At 42.5% G+C, this 22,121-nt stretch overlaps 1 protein-coding gene across 1 annotated transcript in view; it reads left to right on the forward strand.

The window, feature by feature from the left end:
* Positions 1–7,709: 7,709 nt before the first annotated feature.
* Positions 7,710–22,121, forward strand: part of CHRDL1 (chordin like 1) — a 45,142-nt gene continuing 30,730 nt past the window's right edge. Inside the window, exons 1-4 of the mRNA XM_037408506.1 lie at positions 7,710–8,193; positions 11,128–11,279; positions 13,172–13,284; positions 17,273–17,366. Coding sequence (XP_037264403.1) covers positions 11,183–11,279; positions 13,172–13,284; positions 17,273–17,366 — 304 coding nt within the window. The 5' untranslated portion in view covers positions 7,710–8,193; positions 11,128–11,182. The remainder of the gene's footprint in view (positions 8,194–11,127; positions 11,280–13,171; positions 13,285–17,272; positions 17,367–22,121) is intronic.

Consider the following 22,121-nt stretch of genomic DNA (forward strand, 5'->3'; position numbering starts at 1 on the left):
ATGAACGTTTGAGGAAATATAAAGAAACAGAGCAGTGCTGAATTCTCAAGATGTCCCTCCAGAGAGAAGCTTAACAAAACAATGTTTTAAAATAATATATCCCATTGTTCGGGTTACAATAAGATACAAACTCAATAGCAAAAAATTGTAACAGGGTAAGAACTATTATGAAATGATTATCCAGAGAGCCATCAACTAGCAATTTCTCAAATGCCATTGTAATTATTCTTTGTACGTGGTGCAAAATAATATAGTAAGACTACTTACAGAGAGGAGACTTTTCTTTACATATAGTGTAAATATAGTGTAAACTGGTATATGGAACAGAGACACTGCATGGAGTTTAGTCTGATTTTTTTTTCTCAATGTTCCCTGCTGAGCAGTGCCACAATTAATCAAGCTTTCTAGGTTTTAGTTAATTGCTGGACCCCAATAAATTGGTTTGTACTGGCATTGGTCCAGGTCTGATAATTTCACAGCCTTGGAAACTGCTGCATGTTCACACAAGAACCTTGCAAGCAGGGAGCTGGGATAAAAAGAATAAAAGAAACTCTTGTTCTGTGACGTTCCATTAATACTTAAAAAGCCAGCCCACTAGCAACAGTGTCTTCACTGTTTGTTTTTCTCCATGTGTTCTATACTGATGTTTTTAATGATGAAAGGAAATCTCCTCCCTTTCCTTATTAATTTTTTTTGTTTTCTGTAGATAGTTATTCTCAAAGAGCCATTTCCAATTTCACCAGTATCCTCTTGGAAATTTCCACTGTTCCCATCTTCTGCTGAAAATTCATTGTGGCTTCTTGACACAGCTCGGCTGTCTTTTTCCCCTCTCTCTACGATTTTGTTTGTGTGAAGGGATCACCATCTTCTGGTGAAGAAAAGTTCAAGACTGGCTTTATGAATTAGACAAGAGAGACAAGTGGTCCCGCAGTCTGGCCTAACTCGGTGCTGGTGAGTGCCCCTCATGGTCAGGCAGATGCTGCGAGACGGAGCACAGCGTGGCTTCTCCTGTGTGCAGTCCGAACCAAGCAGGCTGGCATCACAGCTGAGTGCGAGTCAATGCACTGGGGTCTGCTGTGAGTAAATACCCAACGCTGCCATCAAGGTGAAAGACAGGTCCACAGCCATTGGTTCATTTTACAACTGGGCTCAGTTACACGAAGGACTTTGCATCCTCAGCTCTTGGTGGTAGCAATAGGATTTGCAAGCGCTCAGCCCCTGGCAGGCTCTGGCTCCATGCTGGCACACATTTGACTTTGTTCTCCCTAGAGAAGGCTCATTTGGCAAGTTCAGTTTTACTAATGGGTTTCAAAAGCACTCTCACACCAGCAAGTTTCTAAGCAAAAGGATTACATAATACCCGAGGTGTTCGGTAACCTCGTTGTTATTGTCTTTGGCTTACTAAGGCGAGATTAGCAGCACTAATCACGGTTTTATAAAAGTATATTTGAATTGCAATTGGAGCCTCATTCAGTCTGCCTTGACTCCTTCTGTCACGCCTCGGAAGACAGGACTGACTGGGTTTATCCAGTGGATCTCAACTGTAAAGAAATGTCTCAGCAAGTGGATCCTTATCATGGCATGACCGATCTGTAAGATTTGTTGCTGGTTTTCTCATGCATAGCTATATCCTCAGCAAGTGCAAATCACAGTGATCCTTTTAAACTCCTGCAAATTTCTACCAAGTGTGACTCTAGTCAACAATTTCCATGGCAGGGAAGAACGTCTGTTGGTTTTATATGAACTATACCACCTTCTGCTCTTTTCAAGAATGTGTGGTACTGAAAAAAACAATTAAGCTGAAGCTCCTCCCAGAACTCTGAAAGAATCGCTTATAAGGATGGCTTGGTGCTGCTTTTCACTTGCTGAAAATAGTCACCAAGATGCTGTTGCATGCTATATTGTATTACCCTTTGGTAAAAGCAGTAATTGTATGTTCTGCAGGCTTCCCACCCACAAAATGCTGTCCATACAAGAGTTATAGATGAGGGTTTGGACTGAAGATTTGGACTTGATATCTCAAGAAAAAAAATGCCCCTTTCATTTTCCTCAAATACGTGGCATCAACTAGGGATTTAGAGCTTTATTGATGTTATGCCTCCAACACTCATTACATTTCAATATAAAATTAAATAATGCAAAAGAAATTCATTACTACTATTAGTAATAGAGAAAGAAAAAAAGCCAAATCTGGAAGGGTTAAATAATTTGGTTGTGTTTTTTGTTTTGTTTTTTTTTTAAAGGGTAAATTAGATGGATTAATATAGAAAGAGGATAAATTAGAAATCAGTGGTTTCTGTCAAAGATTACAATACACCACTGACAGTAAGATATACCTGGTCAAGAATTTCTGAATTGGAAATTAAATTATCTGGATAAGAAGGTACAAGGAAAGACAGGACAGACAGGAAAACTTTCTGGGAATGTCACAAAGATCAGCCCTTTCAAAATTTCATTTTAGTTTGTGTAGATTCCTTGGGCTTTTTTGAAAGTTTGAGTAAGAATTGCTTCTAAATATCTTGATGATGACACTTCACTACTATTTCACTCTCAGTAAACCACTGAGTACTGATGTTTTGATACACCACAGTGAGGTTCATGCAGCTCATGAATATAGAAAAAATCCTGTATTCCTACAAATAGTTTTGCAGGCTTCCTTTGACATTACAGGTATGAGAGAGGATTATAGGATCATAATTACAGCTGCACACACACTGTGGTGGTGATAGGTATCTTATAAATATCGGGATGGGATGGGATGGGATGAGATTAGATCAGATTTGATTCGATTCAATTTGATTGGATTAGAAACAGCTGCAGATGAGCACTTCAAAATCAATGCAAAATTCAGGTGGGCCTCAACTCTGAGTGCATGCATATCTATTCTATACCCACACATTGGTATTCTCGACACCCCACCTAACAAAGTGTCACTTGCACTAGTACAGAATGAAAAATTGTGTGGTTCGCTTGTCTTGCATTTTCATGTTTCTGCTGGCAGCTCTCATGATTCTCTTCTCACTTGTGTATTTGGAATTGAAATTTAATGACATATATCTTTTTTTGACAGAACAATGAAAGATTTTCAGCTACTCTTCAGTCTCAGCTAAATATGTGTGCATCAAGGTAATGAGGAAATGGGCTGTAATTTGACATTTTATGTAATGGTGGTTTTGTTTAGCAAACTGTATTGAAATCTCAGATTTGCTACATCCATCTGTCTCACTGCTAAATAAGAAAATTAATTTCTAGTGCTAGAGACTGAAACCCCACCGCGGATGAAGTCAGTGCTACAGAATGAACAGGAGGGTGGAGAATGCTCATGACCATCCTATGCCATAATCACAAAATCATGCACATCTGAAGCCCTTTTTGTTTAACAGTATATGTGGAGACTGCTTGATGAACATCCAGATTGTACTCCCAGTATGATAGTTGGAGGGCTGATCCAAACCACAAAAAGTAATTTAGAGATTTTTATAAAATCCTGGGAATAATTTTTAGCATCTTAAGATATATTTTCCAAAGGGCTCCACTGAATTTACAGGAATGCAAAACCAAAGGAATTCATTAGTTTAAGGACTTCCTTTCATACTTTTTCAGAAGTGAAAATTTGACCATAGCTAATATATTTTTTCTTGAAAGCAAAGAAAAATGAAAGACAGGGAGGTAAGTGGAAGTTGTGTCATATGTCTAACATCTCTCAGAGCTCAGTGTCTGTTCCAATTAAGAAAACTCCACATGGTGTATAAAGATGTTAGAATTGGCAGGAATCTTTTATCCTGGGGTTTTTTTTCCCTCACAAGAACTGAGAAATAATAGCAGGATACCTACATACTGGCTCAGTCACTGTGAGGCACAGCACAAGGAGATGGACTTCTCCAGACAGTGTCACAGTTTATTTGCTGTTTAACTTCTGTTATCTTTAATGAGAAATTACATAGCTAAATCTCTGTGCTCTTAAAAACTTAGGGCATCCTTGAATCTCTAATGCCTACTATCAGGAGCAGTTCTTTCCTCTCCAGACACAAGGATGCAGAGCATATTCAAGCAGCGAGTTCTGCTTGGCAGCATAAAGGTAACTACTACATATCTGATGCTTCTCTGGAGCTCTGTCTGTCACGTGTGCAGCAGCCATGAACTTCACAAACTGCAGTAAGAGCCCGGTGCTGAGCAAGAGCACAGAGCAAGGTGTTTGCTAAGTCATATCAGTGCTGTGGTCCAAGGGGAGTACGACAGACTCCCTAACATGGGGGTGTATTGACTGCAAGACAAGGCAAAGCATGATGGGCTGTGGCAAGACACAAAGAGTAGCAGCTTTTAATTGTACTTACTCCTCAGTGATACTTAGGCAGAGCTGGGAGAAGAGGAAGCTTGGGTATGGGTGCAGCACTACCAGGATCCACGGGCACTGGCAAACCCTGCAAGCTCAGCAAGGGTCGCTCACCATGAGGCCACCTGTGAAGGTGTCATTCATGCGCAATGCCCAGCATGTGTCACATTATCCTTTGACCTAACAACCATTAACACTTGCTATGACACTATGCCATGTGAAGATGCACGACAAGATACAGGCACCCCTTGGACATAACCAAGAAAATGGCGGACCCTTATGATTTTAAACTGTGTCATTGCTCAAAAGCCCTCAGGGACATCCCAGCAACTGATGAACAGCACAGCCTGAGCAGCAGGGCCAGGACTAGCAGTAAGACTAGGGCACCCTGCCCTTGAAAGTCTGGGTTTCCACCAATTGCCCATTCAGTGAGTCCCAAGCCTTCAGCCGAGAGAAATGCTCTTTCAGCTAGATCTCTACAAACTAAATCTGCCAGAGTGGGAAAAGGGCTCTATTTATTGTATCTACATGTTCAGCAAAGGTCTTACACCTGAATTAGTATCTCCAGACACTGTCAGACACCATCATCTTCTGAAACAGTCTTAGAGAATGCAGTAGAAAGTGCTGGCATCTATAGCAACTTTCCCAAGGCACTCTGCAGGCCAAATAAGGAATTTCTTTTCAAAGAATCTCTCTGCAAAAGAATTCAGGTCACAGAGTCTATAGAAACTATTTCATTTCTTGTTACTACTACACTGACTGTGAGTAAAGAGTACTGCTTACTGCAGCACTGCTTACTGCAACGATTACTGCTGTCTTTACACACACTGGGCTTTGTATCAGCACAGAGAAGAGATACACGTGATGAATGCTCTCTAGAGGACGTTTGACAGAGGTGGGTAGCTATGTTGGGTAAGTTGTTCCATAGGGTATCTACAGAGTAAAACTGAGCTCTGCCCAGGCCCAAAGTTGCACCTACTAAAGTCACGCAGATGCTGTAAAACCAAACTATCAAGCCTGCCTACAAGCACCTGTGGATTCCTACTCGAAAAGATTTGCAAACACTTTTCTGTTCTGGACTGAATTACAAATTGTGTATTTGGTTTGGAGTAACACTGAGGGAAACAGATACATTCCCCGGGATGACTAAAGTCTTCTGAAAATATATGTTCAATTTGGCCACTGTTATCCATAAAGGGAATACAGCTTCTAATCAATGACATGAACAACAGAACAAAAACCTCGGAGATTAGAGACCCAGCAGAGAAAACCCAGCCTTCATCCAACTGTAGTAATGCAGGAATTTAGAAAATCAAAACATTCCACTGGAATTTGGACAGCCCATGCAATGTCCTTTTCCCATAAAGAAATGTCATTTTAATAATGTTACTAAGGACATTTTAATATCTTGTTAATTCTTCTGAAATCTGATGCCATGTCAATTTAGCTCTAACACTGTAGGGAATGGATTGATTTTTGATTTGGAAGAAAAACCACCACATGCGGAGTCACCAGCACAACTTCAGCCTCCTGTAAAGGACAGCAGGACAAAACTGCAGAACTTCACTTGTAGTTGCTGCACTAAATTCAAGAAACATCCCTGATGATGCAATCTAGTTTAAATTTAGAGCTATCAAGCGATGTATATATACAATCTGCCACATCTTGCTGGACTGTTCCAGCACAAAACTCTTTTCCTTTCACAGTGCAATCTTCATTTCATTTGACTTAATTTACCTTCAGTGTTACACCCTTCACTTTTCTACATTTCCTTGTGGTGTCTGAGCTCAGTTTCTGAGACAAGATCAGTTGCACTGGTGAAGTGGTACTAGGGTAAGATTTACAACTACTTCCACATCCCACGGGCTCCCAGATAGCCAAAGGCAGCTCCTAGGAAAGTCCCTCCACCCTGTGTCGATGTCGGTGGGAAGCCTCTGACTGGCTTTGGGTCTAGCTCTTTGCAGAATGCAACAGGGTCAGTTCAGTCGCAGATGTGACAGTATATGTTATTCATATACAGTTTACCTCACAGGCTGAGCTTGCACAACCTAACCCAGTACAACACCTAAAGGAACAAAATGACTACGGCCTCACAATTTAGAAGCGCATGTGTACACGCTTAACTCTTCTCTCCATGAGTGTGGATATACCTTTGCAGGACCAGAGGTTGCACAGCTCAGATTCTCTGCCTTCAAGTGCAAATTACTATCGTATTTCTGATACAGAGTTACCATTTGTTTTTCCATCTGCCCATCCCTATTTCATACAGTGGCTCTTCCAAAACTATCCACCTGCAGCAGTAGCCACCATATTTGGGACTAAGAGATTTAAGTCATGATTTTTCCTCAGGAACATGGATTACTGCCCGTGCATAGCAAGGAAAAGAGCAGCAGAGTGACACAGAAGTGGGCATGGAGCAGTGTTTCCAAAACACTTAGCTCCAGAATGCAGTTCCTTACTCTTTTCCTTTTTTAATGTTGAGAGTTATAATGTCGCATTTTACTAACACACAGCCCTGATTACCCATGAAGACACACTACAAAACCCTTAGTAAATCAGCTATTCTCCTCTCATGCTAGTATAAGGTTTCACCATACACTAGATCATATTTTGTCCAGCAAAGTTACAATGGAAGAAATGAAAGTTCTGCTCAGTTTTCAGGCTTCTGAAAATACTTACCAAACCTGGGAGGTGTATGACCTCCTGGCAGTGCTCCCCAAACACCATGCTCCCCAACTAGGGGAAAGAGGTTGCAATTTGTTTCTCCACACGATGTCTTTTCATACCTCACCCTTTTTCTCAGATCATTTGTCAAGGGTTCACTGATCTCTTCTTATTAGTTACAGAGGCTACAACAGGACAGAAGAAGAATGTTTGACCAAGCATATAATGTCATGAGTCATGGGTTTAATTTAGTTCCACCAGAATCTCAACGTGACCTTGAAACCTTCTAACACAATAGATCAGACAAGAGGGTATCAGCAAGAAGGTGTCTGACAAATCCCAGCGGACGCGAACTCCACCGGGTCCGCTCCGGAGGGCACCCCGCCCGTGAAGAGCCCACCGAGGGGCCGGGTGGCTGTGCTGCCCTCTCTCCGAGCACGCCGCCCGCGGGCTCGGCTCCCGCCCCGGGCTGCGCTCCCCCAGCCGCAGCGCTGCCTGCAGGCACCGCGGCGAGGCCCCGCCCGGCCGGCTGCGGCTCCGGCCGGCCCGCAGGTGGTCAGCGGGGCCAGGCGGGCCGAGCCCCCCGCGCTGCGGCGCGCCCCTGTGCCCCGGCCCCCCCGGCCCCCCACCGCGGAGTCAACTCCACCCCAGGCCGTGTCAGTCACGCCGTGTGCCGGGCGGCGGGAGCGGGCGCGGGAGAGGAGGGGGCCGGGGCGGAGGCGGACCGCCGGGGCGCGGGCTGCTGCGCTGCTCCTCCCGCCGCGCAGTGCCGGCGGGGCAGCGGGGCAGGACCCGCCGCTGAGCATCCTCCGGCCGCGGAGCCTCGCTGCGCTCCCCGCTGGGGCAGCAGGCGGTGGCAGGTGTCCCAGGCCGGGCAGCTCGGGACCTTCCGGAGCTCGGGCTTAGCGGATTCCTCCCTCCCGGCTCCCGTCCATCAAGTCGGGGCTCGGGGGCGGCCGGTGGCGGCGGACCCGTCGGTCCCCTGCTTGCCCCCGCGCCACCGCCACTGCGGGAGCGACGGGGAGACGCAATAGCCCGGGCGAGCCGCGGGAGGAGATTATGGCGACGTGACTGGGAAGCGGAGCCCCTGGCCGGAGCCCCTTCCGTACCCCTGCGGAGTGGAGAGCGCGGAGCCGCCGATCGCCGGCAGCCTCCAGGGCCCGCGGCGGAGCGGAGCGGCCTCCAGCCCTGCCCAGGTCTGTGAGCTTTCCTTTCCTAGCCGAGACCCCGGGGGCGGCGCGGTCCCGCTGCCGGAGCTGTGCCCCTGGGCGCGGGCGCTGCCCCGGGGCTGGGGTCGCGGAAGAGGCAGCCCCGCGGGGGTGCCCGACGCTTTCAGCCCGGCGCGTTCCGCCCCGCCGCTGGTGGGAGCCGGCCCGCGTCCCGCCGCCCCTCGGTGGCACCGCCGGCACCTGGCCGGGCCCCGCCGGGCGCGCTGCCGCGGCCCCGGGCGAGCGCCGGGGGCTCGGAGCGGGACGCCGCGACGGCAGCCCCCGACCCAACCCGCCCGCCCGGGCCCGGCGCGCAGCGGACGGCCGCTCCGGGAAAGTAGCAGAAGCCGGGCGCCTCCGGCCACGGCTCGCTCGGAGACTCCCCCCCTGAGAAGCCCTCCCCGACGGTAAGGGCGCCGGCTTGCGGCGAGCCTGGCAGGCAGAAAAGCCGTGGGGCCAGCCCGCCCGGGGCCAGCCCGCCCGGTGAGCGGCCCCGCGTTTGATCCGCCCGCCGCCCGCAGTGCGCGCCCCGCAGCGGCTCCCGGCCCGCCCCGCTGTCGCCCGCTGCCGCCGGCCCGGCCCGAACCGGGCAGCGTGGCCAGCCCGGGCACCGCCGCTTGCGGTTACTGAGCCGGGCGGCGGAGGGCGAGGCGTTAAAACCGACCCGTGTGCCTTGTTCCGGCGAGGAATTCATGTGAGAAGGGGTTCGCTTCCATTGTTTCTACCAAGCAGAAAACACACCAATAATTAACAGGTTAATCCTAGCTGAGATTATTTAAATCCAGGAATATTTTTAGGACGTTGCCCTTTGGGGAAATAAAGGGAGTGTGCTAACAGTGAAAAGTATGTGTTTATATTTGGAGTAACAACAATACAGAAATTAAAGAGAATTAAGAAAGACATCAAAAGTCTCCATCCCATTTCTGTTATTAACTCCTCCATTTCACATCACCGTGCAGCATTTCTGCGTTTTAGCAGTCCAAGTTTTAAAATGTTCTTCCTTTTGAAGACCTGACATCTAAAATGGATGGATTTCTGAGCCCTTCTATTCGAACTAACCAATCTAGCTAACAGGTAAAGCACTGCACAACAGATAATTGTGCTCCATTTATAAATATGGTTTGCTTAAACAACTCCCAAGAAGGCCAAAATACTTAAACATTCATAGTTCTGCTAGTCCCAGTGATGTGCTACTGTTGTTCTCAATGCATGTGTGATGTCCTGGGACTAAATTACGAGGTTTTAGTTTTAAACAAGTTTTTAAAAGGTTGTTTGGCTTAAAAATGTCCTTTGTGATTTGAACACACTGAAAGGAAAAAATTACTTAAAACTTTTCTTCTGAAATTGAAATATTATCCTCAGTTTCCAAAACAAATGGAAAGTTATAGTTTGTTACTGCATAGCTTATGTACTTTCAAAACAGTGCTATTTTTTTTGAATGTTTTCAGATGCAACTTGTATTATTTAAAGCGAGCTTAGTAGTTCAAGCTTAGTAGTATGAGAGTAGTTGCATAGATGAGATTAGTGAAGGAAGATGTCCATTTTGGTTGTGGTTTGGGAGGCTAGAGTAGAGAACCCTTAAACAGTAAAGGCAATAAAAACACTGATAAAATCAGATCACCCACCCTTTGTTACAGTATCCTAGATCTCAACAGTCTTAGAGGATGATTCTCTTTTTAAGTGCTTGTTAACTTACTGTTTAGTTAATTTCTCAAAGTGATCCACCACTTCATTTTGAATATACGTATACAAATCAGTATTTCTGCTTTGGTTATCTGTATGCTGAAACATACTCATGTACAGTTCTATTATTTACATGAAATCTGAAGAGGTGAAATTAATTTACAAAGCAGATAGTTTATTTTTCCAATACTGAATCTTTTTTTTTAAAAAAAACAACTTTTGTGAAACTAATTGTGAATCCACATCAAGGCTCTTAAAAGCAAACCCACATGTTTTCAACACTGTAAATTATAGACAAGTGTATTCTGGGAAGATAATACTCCTGCAGTGAATTCTGATAAACAGTAAAGAAACAACATATTTCTCAATTTGGAATCTTAGGTTAGCTATCAAAATAAATTTTACTTTAGTCAATTACCTTCTCCCTTGTTTTTTTCATTATAAAATAATTCACCTTTTAAAAGCCAGAAAAAGATAAACAGAACGGCTCATGCAGCAAGTATGATACCATCTCTGCACTTCACAGAGAATACATTGAGCTTTGCTCCATATGCGGGATTTTGACATTAAAGATCTGCAAGAATGAAGATGACATGCCATTCCCCAATTCTACTTTTGGATATCAAGGCAATGGAAGGGTTAACTCTAGAAAAATTAATTATACACAATCCCAGAACAATAGTAGTTGGGAGAGGGGTGAAGGGCTGAATTGAATAGTGATGGAAGCCTATTAGATGGAGCGAGGAAAACTGCCACTGACTACGGCGTGCCCAGCATTTTGCCCTGCGCCTGGATTTCCATCAGGCAGGGCCCATACACCAGGTATACCCATGGGTATTGTTACAATGAAGCAAACATGTTACAACTGACACCTGTATTTCCTAAGTTATAGCCAGAAGAGCTGCTCTACAAGAACATCTCCCAAACTAGTTTCTTGTGGAAGAGAACGTTAGGAATTTAGATGGCTTACTTGCCATCTCTACTTTGGAATAAAGGACTTCATTAGAAGAAACATCCAATTTTCAACTTTAATGAATGAGAATGTCATTTTTTTCGGCCCCTTTTCCGAAAATAAAATGAACTGAAGCCAAAGCTGTTTCCATGAAAAGAAGATCCGTGACATAGACAGGTTTTGGTTCTGGCAGTTTAGGATTTCTGTGTGTTGGATGAAATCATGTCAGGGAATTTAAGTATCTTAAGGATTTTAGTTTAATTAATTTAACCTTTTCTTCCCAACAGCTCAACTCAACTTTCTCTACTTCGGAGGCTCTTTCTTTTCCTTTTGTTGATAAAGATGAGAAAAAAGTGGATATTGGAGGACTTTCATTTTATCTTTTTTGGTGTGCTCTGTCTCCTTTTCATAGATGGAGGTAAACTAGAACAAGTAAAACGTAAGTAGACTTCAAACAAAGCTGTCACATTCACCCTGATTTGACGTTTTCCTTCTATTTGACAGATGTGGTTCAGAAAAGATCTTAAACCAAGAATGTCCTAAACTGGAACTGCCTTCAGAACCTTCTAACGTTCTTCCTCCTTTTAATCCTACATTTAGTAGAATCAGGTCACACCCACATTTGGGGTACATTTTCCTAAAGCAGTACAGGTTTCATTGCATCATAAAGAACTTAACACATCAATTGAGGAATCTGTTTTATTTCAAATACCCTGAATCAAGAGAGTGCTTAATTCCATTTTAGTGACCTCTGTAAACATCTGACAGATTATCTGGATTTTGTCCCATGTGTAAGACTATTGTGCTGAAGTTTTAGCTAGTGTAAAGCTCATCCAAGACTGTTCTGTTGTGTTCCAAAAACAACCTCATGTGAACTGGATTAGATACACCCTTTGAGAAAATTAAGAGTCTAAACACTGTCAAAAACTTGATGAGAAGAATCAGAAAGAATACAAACAAAACAAAGGGAATATTTCTACAAAGCCTGTCATCCATGGGAGATGTTAACACATTCAGGAAGCATGGCAAGGAGGAATAACTAACCAAATAAGTCAAGGAGTTACTGATTGCTATAGCCTTGTTACTCTGGAATGCTCTCCCCACCTGTACAGGCTGGGTTTTGGCCGCCTTCTTACAAAAGACATTGTTTTCCCTTGAGAAGTAGTTAAAATTTTCAGTCTTAATATCAGCAACTTCTAAGGAAGTAGATGCAAAAAAGAAAAAAAGCAAGAGAGAGACTGAGCTCCAAAAAGGCTGCCTTCTCCACTGAACTTACAAGAACACAATGCACAGTTATCCCTGTTCAAAGAAAGCACAGTGTGAGAAATTATCTAACTCCACTTCAGCCATCTGCTTTTCCAGATCCTGCATTTCATTTGTCATGCTTTTGTGTGAAGTGAAAGCAGATCACAGTTGCTACTAATAATCCCTACCTCTTGCTACCTTCTTTTAGTCCAGTAAATGTGAAGAATGTCCCTTGCTTGGATTATCACTTAGAAGACAGGTATTTTGTTTGATAACCTGAAGTAGCATCTATAACTGAGGGTAACGAATTAAGCTGAATCTGCATGTCATTAAGATAACAGGAAGGAATTCTCTCATGGAAACACATGAGAAGTACCTTTTTATTGAAGAGATTTGAGTTTTTGATGTGAAACCATAATGTGACAGGGAGTGATGGGGCAGTAATGTCTGATAGGTAGATGGCTATCTGCAAAACTGCACCTGCAAGATTAGAAGTGCTTAACGAACAGAAAGATCTTAAAATATTTTGAATACTGATGCAAAGTCAGCACAAATTGTTCTGAAAAACTAGGACAAACATCTTTTTTATTAGGTTGTTAAAATATGGAGGTGCTGAACACACAGTATAAACATAGAGCATTTATCTTCCTTTTGCAGTCCCTTTGTTAAAAATCTCTCTGCTGTACAACCTAATATTTTCCTGAGTCAAGCCAATTGCTTTGGTTTTGCAGTGAAAATCACTTGTTTCCTATAAACCTGTCTGAGCAATCACGCCCTTTAATTTTGTTACCTAAATGGGATCTTCACCTGTGTTTTTGCAGGTGAAAGCATAAACTCACCCTGTATGAGAGCCATTTTGCCAGCTATTTCAGGAGCTGCAATTTTGGAAAGATGGAAGGCCATGCCATTTATTTTGGTTTGGGAGGTTAAAAACAACAGCACATGAAATTAAGGGCATTTCCGTTGTGTCATTCTCCAGGAAAAGAAAAATAAGTTTACAGAAAGCACTGCACACCTAAAAACACTTTGTAAGCATGGAATGGGAATGTTCATTCATAGCTCTTTCAATTCTTTACTGTTTTACAGATTCAGATACGTACTGTGTGTTTCAAGATAAGAAGTATCGTGTAGGAGAAAGATGGCATCCTTATCTAGAACCCTATGGCCTTGTTTACTGCGTTAATTGTCTTTGCTCAGAGGTAGGACTGCTGAGTTATTAATCCTACAACTTCTTCTACTTGTTTAATTGACTAGAATCCTTTGTGTTGTATCTACAATTTGACAAAGCTCAAACCTGTTTTCACTAGTAGGTCCTGATGATGCAGCAGGAAACAGAGGCAGGTGATACTAGCAGTGGGAAAACAGAGAAGGCCAGTACTGGCAAAAAAATACTTGTGTGCTGTAGACAGAACAGCTTAACTAGACAGAACCTTTGCCAACGCTGAGTATTACATCTTCAGTAACTGGACCCCACTACCTAAATATAACCTTTGCAGTTCCATCAATATAGATGATTATGCTGAACCTGAATTTGGTAGTGTTTTGGCCTAGGTACAATGCCTGTATCTTCAAAGGCATCTCCACAGTCAAAGCATCTGCTGCCCTAACGTGCTGAAGGAACAGGCTTGGATACCACCGTTTGTAAAAATCTATGAAAGAAGAAGAGATGATGAAAAACGAGAAAACGGTATGGGGAGCAGGGACAATTGGAGAGGACATGAAAGGACAGGTCCTTGGCTACCATCAGCTGATGCCTGATATGAAGACACAGCAGTCATAGATCCATGCCATATACAGCTGGGGGCGGGTGTGCAGAAAAATGAGGGCAGAATGTGTCCCTTGGAGTACTTTAAAATGACTAAACAATAAGGGATCTTAATCACTAACACATGAGACAGTCCAGATGCTGAGTCTTGTCTGCTGTATTTAATGCAGAATAAAGTTTTCTTGGCTATTCCCCCCACCTCCCTCCCCCCCTGGCAAGTGTAAAATATTGGGCCCCTGTGCAGCACTTGCACTGAGGGATCTGCTACTACAGTTCAGTGCAGAGAAGCACAAACAGTAGTCCCACAGGCTTGGCTGCATCTCAGATCTGTGCAGTAGAATGCGTATGTAAGAGAAAAAACAACGTAGCAGGAAGAAGACCTTGGTTATAGCAAGAAGGAGTTTCCACTCACTTTTGCTGATCTATAGGCAAAGTTGACAACTCCCTCAGAGTCCCTGTGTGGTAAAACACTCATTAAGTTGCTGGAAGGCTACATCTTGGGTGGGGATGAAATTAACTGGAAACCCTAGAGATCTGGATACAGATCATTGCTCAATGATTTTTAGGAAGCTGTTAAGACAGTCTGGAGGGACACGAAAGTGCCTGGTATGCTCCTCTAGAAACAGCACTGCTGTGATCCAGGCATACCCATGCACTGTGAAGCTCCAACAAATGGAGTATGTTTTATTTCTTTCCTTTGCACATGGGCATGGGAAATCAGAGTGACAGTTCAGGGGAACAAAGTTAATGAAGAAGTAAACTGCTTGTGGTAATTACCAGTACATGCAGCTCAGAAGTGGACTTTAATACCTTGTTTGCTCTGTTTTACGTTTGTTGTACCATGAGGGTGCAAAATGTAACTTGGGGTCCTCAGCTGTGAGGACGCTGAAGGATCTCTGGGATGTGACTCGTTGCCTGGAAGGAAGACTCCAGATAACAACTGCAGCATCCAGCCATTCATTTGAGCTTTATCCTTCATCCTGGCCAAAAGAAATGCCCTCAGAACACTAACCTACAGCAAAAGCTCCAGATCATCAGGAAAGTCTCAATAATTTATAATTTTAACAAAATTAAGGCTAGATAAAGCATTAGAAAACACTCCATGACATAGCACAAGCACAGACCTTAAACCAAATATTACAGCACAAAAAATGAAACTAAAGTGTGCCACAGGCAGCAAATAAGAGAGACCTAAGCATTACCCACCTGTGATTTACGGGCATAAGTCAGTTAAGCATCAGATATTTACAGAGTCTGAAGCAGCAACCTACTCCCTCATGCTGCAAAGAAAAGCAAAAAAATTCCCAGGGGTCCGCATTACCAGTGTGACCAGCATTTCTTTGCTGGCCTCCAGTGTCACGATCCATATGATGTCTGCACAAAACAAGTCATATCAGCCAGGCAACAGACCAAGATCTCTGCTCCACCTCTAACAACAGTCTGTCCATTCATCCCTCCCCAACACACACACACTTCTGATGTTTAACAAAAAGGCGAGACAAATTAACTAAACAGAGGCCAAATTATTCAGCCTGGGATAAAAAAAAAAAACCAAAACCCAAACCACCTTCCTGTTCTTATGTGTATGTAGTATTGTCTTTTTACAAGTTATAATTTACATACTTAAACCAGAATAAAACTAAACATCATTCAGTGTTCTCACCCTGTTCCCTCTTTCTTTTACAACTCTTCTCCCCCCACCAAACACAGAGTGGAGGCTGTTGATTGTTAACTGTCAGGTAAATTGGAGCACTCACAATTTGTCAGATCATTATTTTACTTTCTAAAACACAGCAGCTTTTTGCTTGTGTTCATAGTCAGATCTGCAGACTTCAGGGGCTAAAATGAATGCTCTGCACCCAGCACTGGTAACACAGCTGGGGAAGAGAGATGCAGTTACTCATTGGGTATCTGATGCAGAAATGCTAGCCATGGCCCTGACTCACAGAAGCCTACAGGAGCTTAAGTTTTACTCTAGTCAGTAGGGCTTGATCTCCCAGACATCCCTGTGAATCTAAGCATAAGATCAGTCTTACCGAGCACAAGATCAGTTAAAATAGTTCCATCCTGCTGCAAACAGTGGAGTGCTGCAGGCAGCACCGAGGAGCGAAGTAGGCCTGCAGAATTTTTATCACAGCTGATCATGCACAGAAAGTAAACATTCACCTCAGGGGATTTCGTAGGACTAACAATTAAAAAGGGAGTGAGGCCATGGAACAGGACAAGTAAGCAACATGGAGCCAGGCCAGCAGACAGCGCCAGCCTTTCTTCTACAGTAGTGCTTTACAGGCTCTCAGATGATGGTCTACAGGGCAAGGAGCTGTGCAGACCAGTGATAGTCCCTATCCCACAAAGAGTCTACAGCCTAAAATTTGCTCTTCTTCTATAAAATCAGTATATTTAATTTCAGCCATCATTGGAAACAGATGGTGATATCATTTTTAGTGTCTTTTTTCAAAGCAGATGCACAAATGTAGTTTGCGGGTAGTAATGATCTAACAGTATGATTCCAGCCTGTGGTCTGCAGGTATTTAGGAGTCAATGGATTCTTTTGAAAGAGATGGCTGTAAAGGCCTATACATATGCTGTCTAAGGAAATCTGCACCTCCACTGGAAACATTTCAGTGCTCCAGAAGGCAGATGAAAATAAAGCGAGTTTATTCCTGACACCACCGAAAACTACAGTTGTAGCATAGTATCAGTGTTCATGCTGAAAGACCTTTCTTGCTATAAACATGAGCAACTCAGAGCTAAATTAGAAGGATGAATTATAGATGGGAAATGGGAATTTGAAATGGATAGTCTTTTCTGGTTACAAACTCTGGAGAATGAAAATTCCCTATGTTTTAATTATAAATCAATCTTAGATGTGGTCAAATAGAATATTATGTTAATGACATGAATAATGAACACTATTCCCAAGGCTTGCTCATATTTCTTAGAAAAATGGCTACTTACCAACTGGTGTTTTTTGTCTACTGGGGAACCCATAAAATGAAAACAAAAGACTCTGCACAGTTTTCAGGAACAATTACAGACTCTATTGTCTCTTGCGGTCTTGAACTAACCCTCAGTAGGGGATATCTCAGAGACCTACCATTCATTATCTGTGTCTTAGTTTTGGAAATACAATTCCTAAGCATAATCTGCTCAAAAGAAAAACACAAATGAAGATTGTTGCAATCAGTTTTTAGGCACTTCCTCTGATTTTAAGGTTTGTGTGGATTTCTGCTCTGCTGTATTCTGACCTCCAGCATAAATTCAGAGGCAGTGAAAGCAGTGTGGCCTTACCATGGTGTGAGTGAAATCATAATGTTGTAAAAAGGCTTTTTTTTTTTTAATATGTAGATGTAGAGTAGAGAACACAGAAATTTGTAAGATGGCCCATTTCATTACAGTATTGTATTATGTTCCACCTGCAGAATGGAAATGTACTGTGCAGCAGAATAAGATGCCCAAGTCTACACTGTCCTTCCCCTGTGCATGTACCACAGCTGTGCTGCCCGCGATGCCCAGGTAATTTGTATTAATGACATACAGTCCTTTCTGAAATAGTTATTTAATATGCTGAGTAACAGCAAAATTAAATGTCTGTGCTGGAAAACTCCTGTGAAGTAAACATCCTTCTATATCCATTTAGGTAATGAGAGGCTTGTCCTACAGTAAGTTACAGTATCTCCTATAGTGGTGTCTTTTTAGGAAATCATAAATATAGATTCAGGAAGGGATCAGGTAAGCTACCACGTCCAATCCCCTACAATCCAGGCAGAAGGTACTAGGAATTTCACTGATGAAAATTAATGGAGTACCCACTCCCAACTCTTTCTCTAAACTCCATCACAATAAAACCTCATTTCACAAACTTCCCAGGTTTCTGCTTTTGGTGCTTTTCATAAGAGCAGACTAAAATACGTGGTTATTTGCAATGGTTCTCTGTTAACAAGCAATTCAAAATTGCTGTGGCAAATGTGTATTTGTATAGTATCACTGTACAACCAGTCTGGTAACATTTGCCTTTTACATCTCAAATCCAGGCATAGCTTCATAATTAGTAGAGACTGTTGTAAATCATAGAAGCAGTGCTGTAGAAGTTTATGACTATATAAATCCAATTGGATACTGTATAGTAAATTCCTCCAGACTGTACATTTATTATATGCTCATTATTAAGAGCCACTGTATGAAAGAGACTAAGCAGGATCTTTCACAAGGCTGTTACAACATTCCCGACATGGCCTAATGGCTGGTAGATTTGACTGGAGCTTTTCCCTAAATGTCTGTCTTAGTGGCAGCCCTCATTTCCACTTATAAAAGAGTATTCATGCAGCATCATAGAAAGGGGTTGTATTTGACCTTCTCTAGAGAGTTTCATTGTCTGAGGAAAACAGCTGTTCCCTGACCAAAACCTGTGAGCAGAAGGCAGTACGCAATGGTGGAGGGACATGAGTGCACAAGCAGTTTGCTGTTCAGCTGGGGTTAGAGTGTGGTCATTGCACTTACTGGAGGACGAATGGCAACCACCCATCAATTTTTTGTAGGATTCATCTGTCCTGACAATTACATACATCTGTCTATCAGATGTGTGTATCAATACCTGATCTAGGTATCTAGAATTCTTTCTTAATCTGTGTTGACAAAGAATCATTTCAAGTGTGTAACTCATCTGGTGCCATGATGCCACTCTTCTTGTGCCCTGGGATGAGATTCATCCCATTCAACTTTGAATCTAACACTTTGGCATCTAGTTGATGGTAGAGTTTTATCTATGAAGGTCTAAAACATAGGACAGAAAGTTTGTAAGGTAGCATGCTTTATTTGACCAAGTAGCACTGTTAGATTACTAAGCTTCAGTTGGCAAGGGAATCATCTAGATGCCCTTCACAGCTGTTGGAGACATGCTGTCCAGAGGGTGATACATCCTGTTACCCAGAATGAGAAAAATTTTTCCCTGGGGCTGCCTATCTCTCTCCACTGATTATTGAGGGAGCACAGGTAAGTAGCTTACACTAGATGCTTACTTTTTGACAGCTTAAGTTAAATCACAATCGCAGAAATTCCAGTCTCTGTAATTGGCATTTGCAGTCAGGAACTTTTTTTTTTTTTTTTTAATATCTCTGTACAGTATTTAGTATAGAAACATAAATGCTTCTAGATGACTGATTTTGCTTCAGGTGCTCTTTGACAGTGACCTATTTGGCTTTTTTCTGTTCATGAGGCTGTAAATGTCATGATACCTATGAAGATTTTAAAACATTCTACAATGACCTAGTAAAGAAGAGTAAGGGCCCCTGTAAACTCTCAAATCCTTCTTATCAAATGAAGTTCTTGCTATTCACAGTCTTCAGCTAGAATTTTGTACTGTCTGTTTAAACTGATAAATCCAGAAAATTATCAGAATGAACCTTTCCTGAATTGTGATCCATTATCTTCTCTTAACTGCTCCTAGAATCTATCTATAGTCTATCTGCTACATATGATGGGCCGATAAATTAAAAAATGAGATGGGCATCTCATTAAAAATGAGAGTCCCACTAAGTAACTGAATCTGTAATTCAGATAGATCTGCACCAATGTTAGGCAAAAGAGGACCAGGAATCTCCTGTGCTTTCAGGGGTTATTTGCATTCTGCTTTCTGCAGTGATTATGTGTATCATATTTGGTGCTGTATCTTCAGTGGTATTGTTTATGCCTGATCTGAATAGGAATCTCAAGCTTTCTTGCACATCTTATGCCAGCTTTCCATTCCTATGTGTCTGGCGTACAGTATCTTTTGTGCAGCATCCCATGACATGCAGGAAACTTCTCTAGTTTCTCCCTATTTTTTAATGGAACATGCTAGAGCTCTGGCCATTAGCCATCCATTTGAAATATTCTCATAAATGCTCATTATATTCTGTCACGTGTGTTCCCCCTCAGTTTCTCAAGCTGCATTTCAGAAATGAGTACTACTAGTCATAGTGACTTTGGGCTCTTCCGCCTGCCTTTCTGCAGGCCTTGTAGAGTGTAACTGCCCAAATAACTGCCTCCTTATTTAATGAAGCAAAGGTAATGCCAGGAGGCAGCAACTTTCATTGGAAACTGAACTTCATAACTACCTAAGTGGAGGAGCTGTTGAAGGGATTCCTTTGAGAAAAGTTGGCACTGCTCTCCCCTTGGAATTAATGTCTCCTGCGTCCATAGTGACACTGGACTTGCTGACACAAAGAGATGCAGTGTTTGTATCCTGTCTCCCTGGCACCAGCCACCATGAATCTTAAGTAGTTGTCAGACATATGTTATGAAGCATCTTCTGCTTTTCACCAGTGGTTCAATCCTACCAGCTTCTACCATGGATTCACTGCTAACTTTCTTTTTGTTGTTTTTAAACCTATTATTTCTAGCATTGGCAAAATCCAGACCTTGTATGTTATACATAACTAAAAAGTCCTCCCTTTTGCAGCTCTGAAAAGTACTTTACTGCTTGAATCAGATTCTTATCATCACACACATGTAACCACAGATACTAGGTTCACATTCATTGGGACTTTTTTTACACATTAGTGAGACCCAAAAGGACATCACATGCTTCTGAGCTTAAACTCCTTCCTTCCACCTCAGGATGCTCCAGGCATCATCAGGGGAGAGGTGATGTATAGAGTCAGGGAGAGAATTCACCTTCATTCTCAGAGCTGGATCAGCTCTCAAGCTAGCATGGACTTCAGACCTCCTGCCTCCTGTCATGAAAATAAACTTCACGTACAAGTTCTTCAAGCATTTAACTGCAGCTATCTTTAATGACACTACTATGGACAGTGCCTTTATAAATGGAACGTTTATTGTAGCTTTTAGCATTTCTACATGGAACGATTGTGAACCAAAGCATTTAGAGTCTGGTTAAAGATCTAAAATTTTTGAGTATACTCTGGAATATGTTAATTTAAGATGGTGCAAGCTTACACCAGAAGCAAAAATGCACAATTGCATATTTAGAAAGGGTTTCCATATTCCACTTTCTGGTTTGATTTCTCAGCAGATAAGGCCACATACTGATAGATGAATTGGCCCATCTGGCTCCAGTATTTTTTAAGCTTGCTGGCCCAACTAAACACACTGACTTCCACCAACATTCATGATTAGTAACACATTTCAGTTTAAGCTCATTTGGTACTATGATTTTTCTGTATCAAATTCAAAATGCTTTTCTGATGTACTTTTTGTTGCCCTATAGATACTGAAATAACAACAAAATGCCAGGTGGCACCTATATATATAGCTGGACTAAATACAAAGATGGACCAGATCAGGTATCTCACAATAGTGGTCTGAGAACATCACTTAAAATTAAATGAGGCTATGTCTGCATGGCAGACTGCAGCATGACTTGGTAATACATGTATCTCTGAACTAGCTGTTTTAGATCCTGGAAGCAGCCTAGTTAGGACAGTATAGAGCTCACTGCACTGCAAAACTTGCTTAAGAAGCAGGAAAAATGCACCTGCAATGAGCTCCATGCTACTTTCTCTCAGTTCCTTCCAGTAACTGAGCTAGTCCAGGTAACACTGCACTCTGTAGTGTGGAAATTCTTAGACTCCAAGGTGCTGAGTATGTACAACACCTGTTGACCTGATATACATCATATATGTAAACACAGAAGCATGTGTATTATACAGTGTATCCTGCACTGAATTACAACCAAAATCTTCAACCTGAGCTGTTGGAATGATTTTCTGCTGCAGAATGCACATACAATAAACTACTTGGTGAAGAGGTTTCACCCAGCTCACACACCAGAGCTCCCAGGCTCTCAGTTCCAGTCTTCTCACCATTCCACTCAGAAGAACGCAGCCTATTTCACAAATATTTGTTGGATGGAGGAAACATATTGTGCCCAACTCTTCTATTCTCTATGCAATTTTTGTGCTACCACCTACCCTTCTTAGATCACTAAGTGAGAAACTCATGGCCCAGATCTCACTGAAGTTACAATTTTTAATTGTCTTAAGTAGATGGGTTAGTAGAGCCTGAGTAGGAAAGAGAAAAAAACATACAAATATGGTAATATTAAGAGATGTTCAGATGGCCTTTTACTGAGCAGACACCATTTTCCATGCTGTTACTAAAAGAACAGTTGTTACCTCCCATATAAAAAGTATCTCTGATGAGTGATGCTACACCTTTGAAATCAGCCAGAAACACTCCACATCCTGAATTCCAGACTGAAAACAGGCTATTACAGCAACACTCTCGATAAAGAATTTGTACAAGTATTGTGGCAAAGGGCATATAAGTTGT

Source organism: Falco rusticolus, chromosome 14, assembly GCF_015220075.1.
Source record: "Falco rusticolus isolate bFalRus1 chromosome 14, bFalRus1.pri, whole genome shotgun sequence".
Taxonomy (NCBI): domain Eukaryota; kingdom Metazoa; phylum Chordata; class Aves; order Falconiformes; family Falconidae; genus Falco; species Falco rusticolus.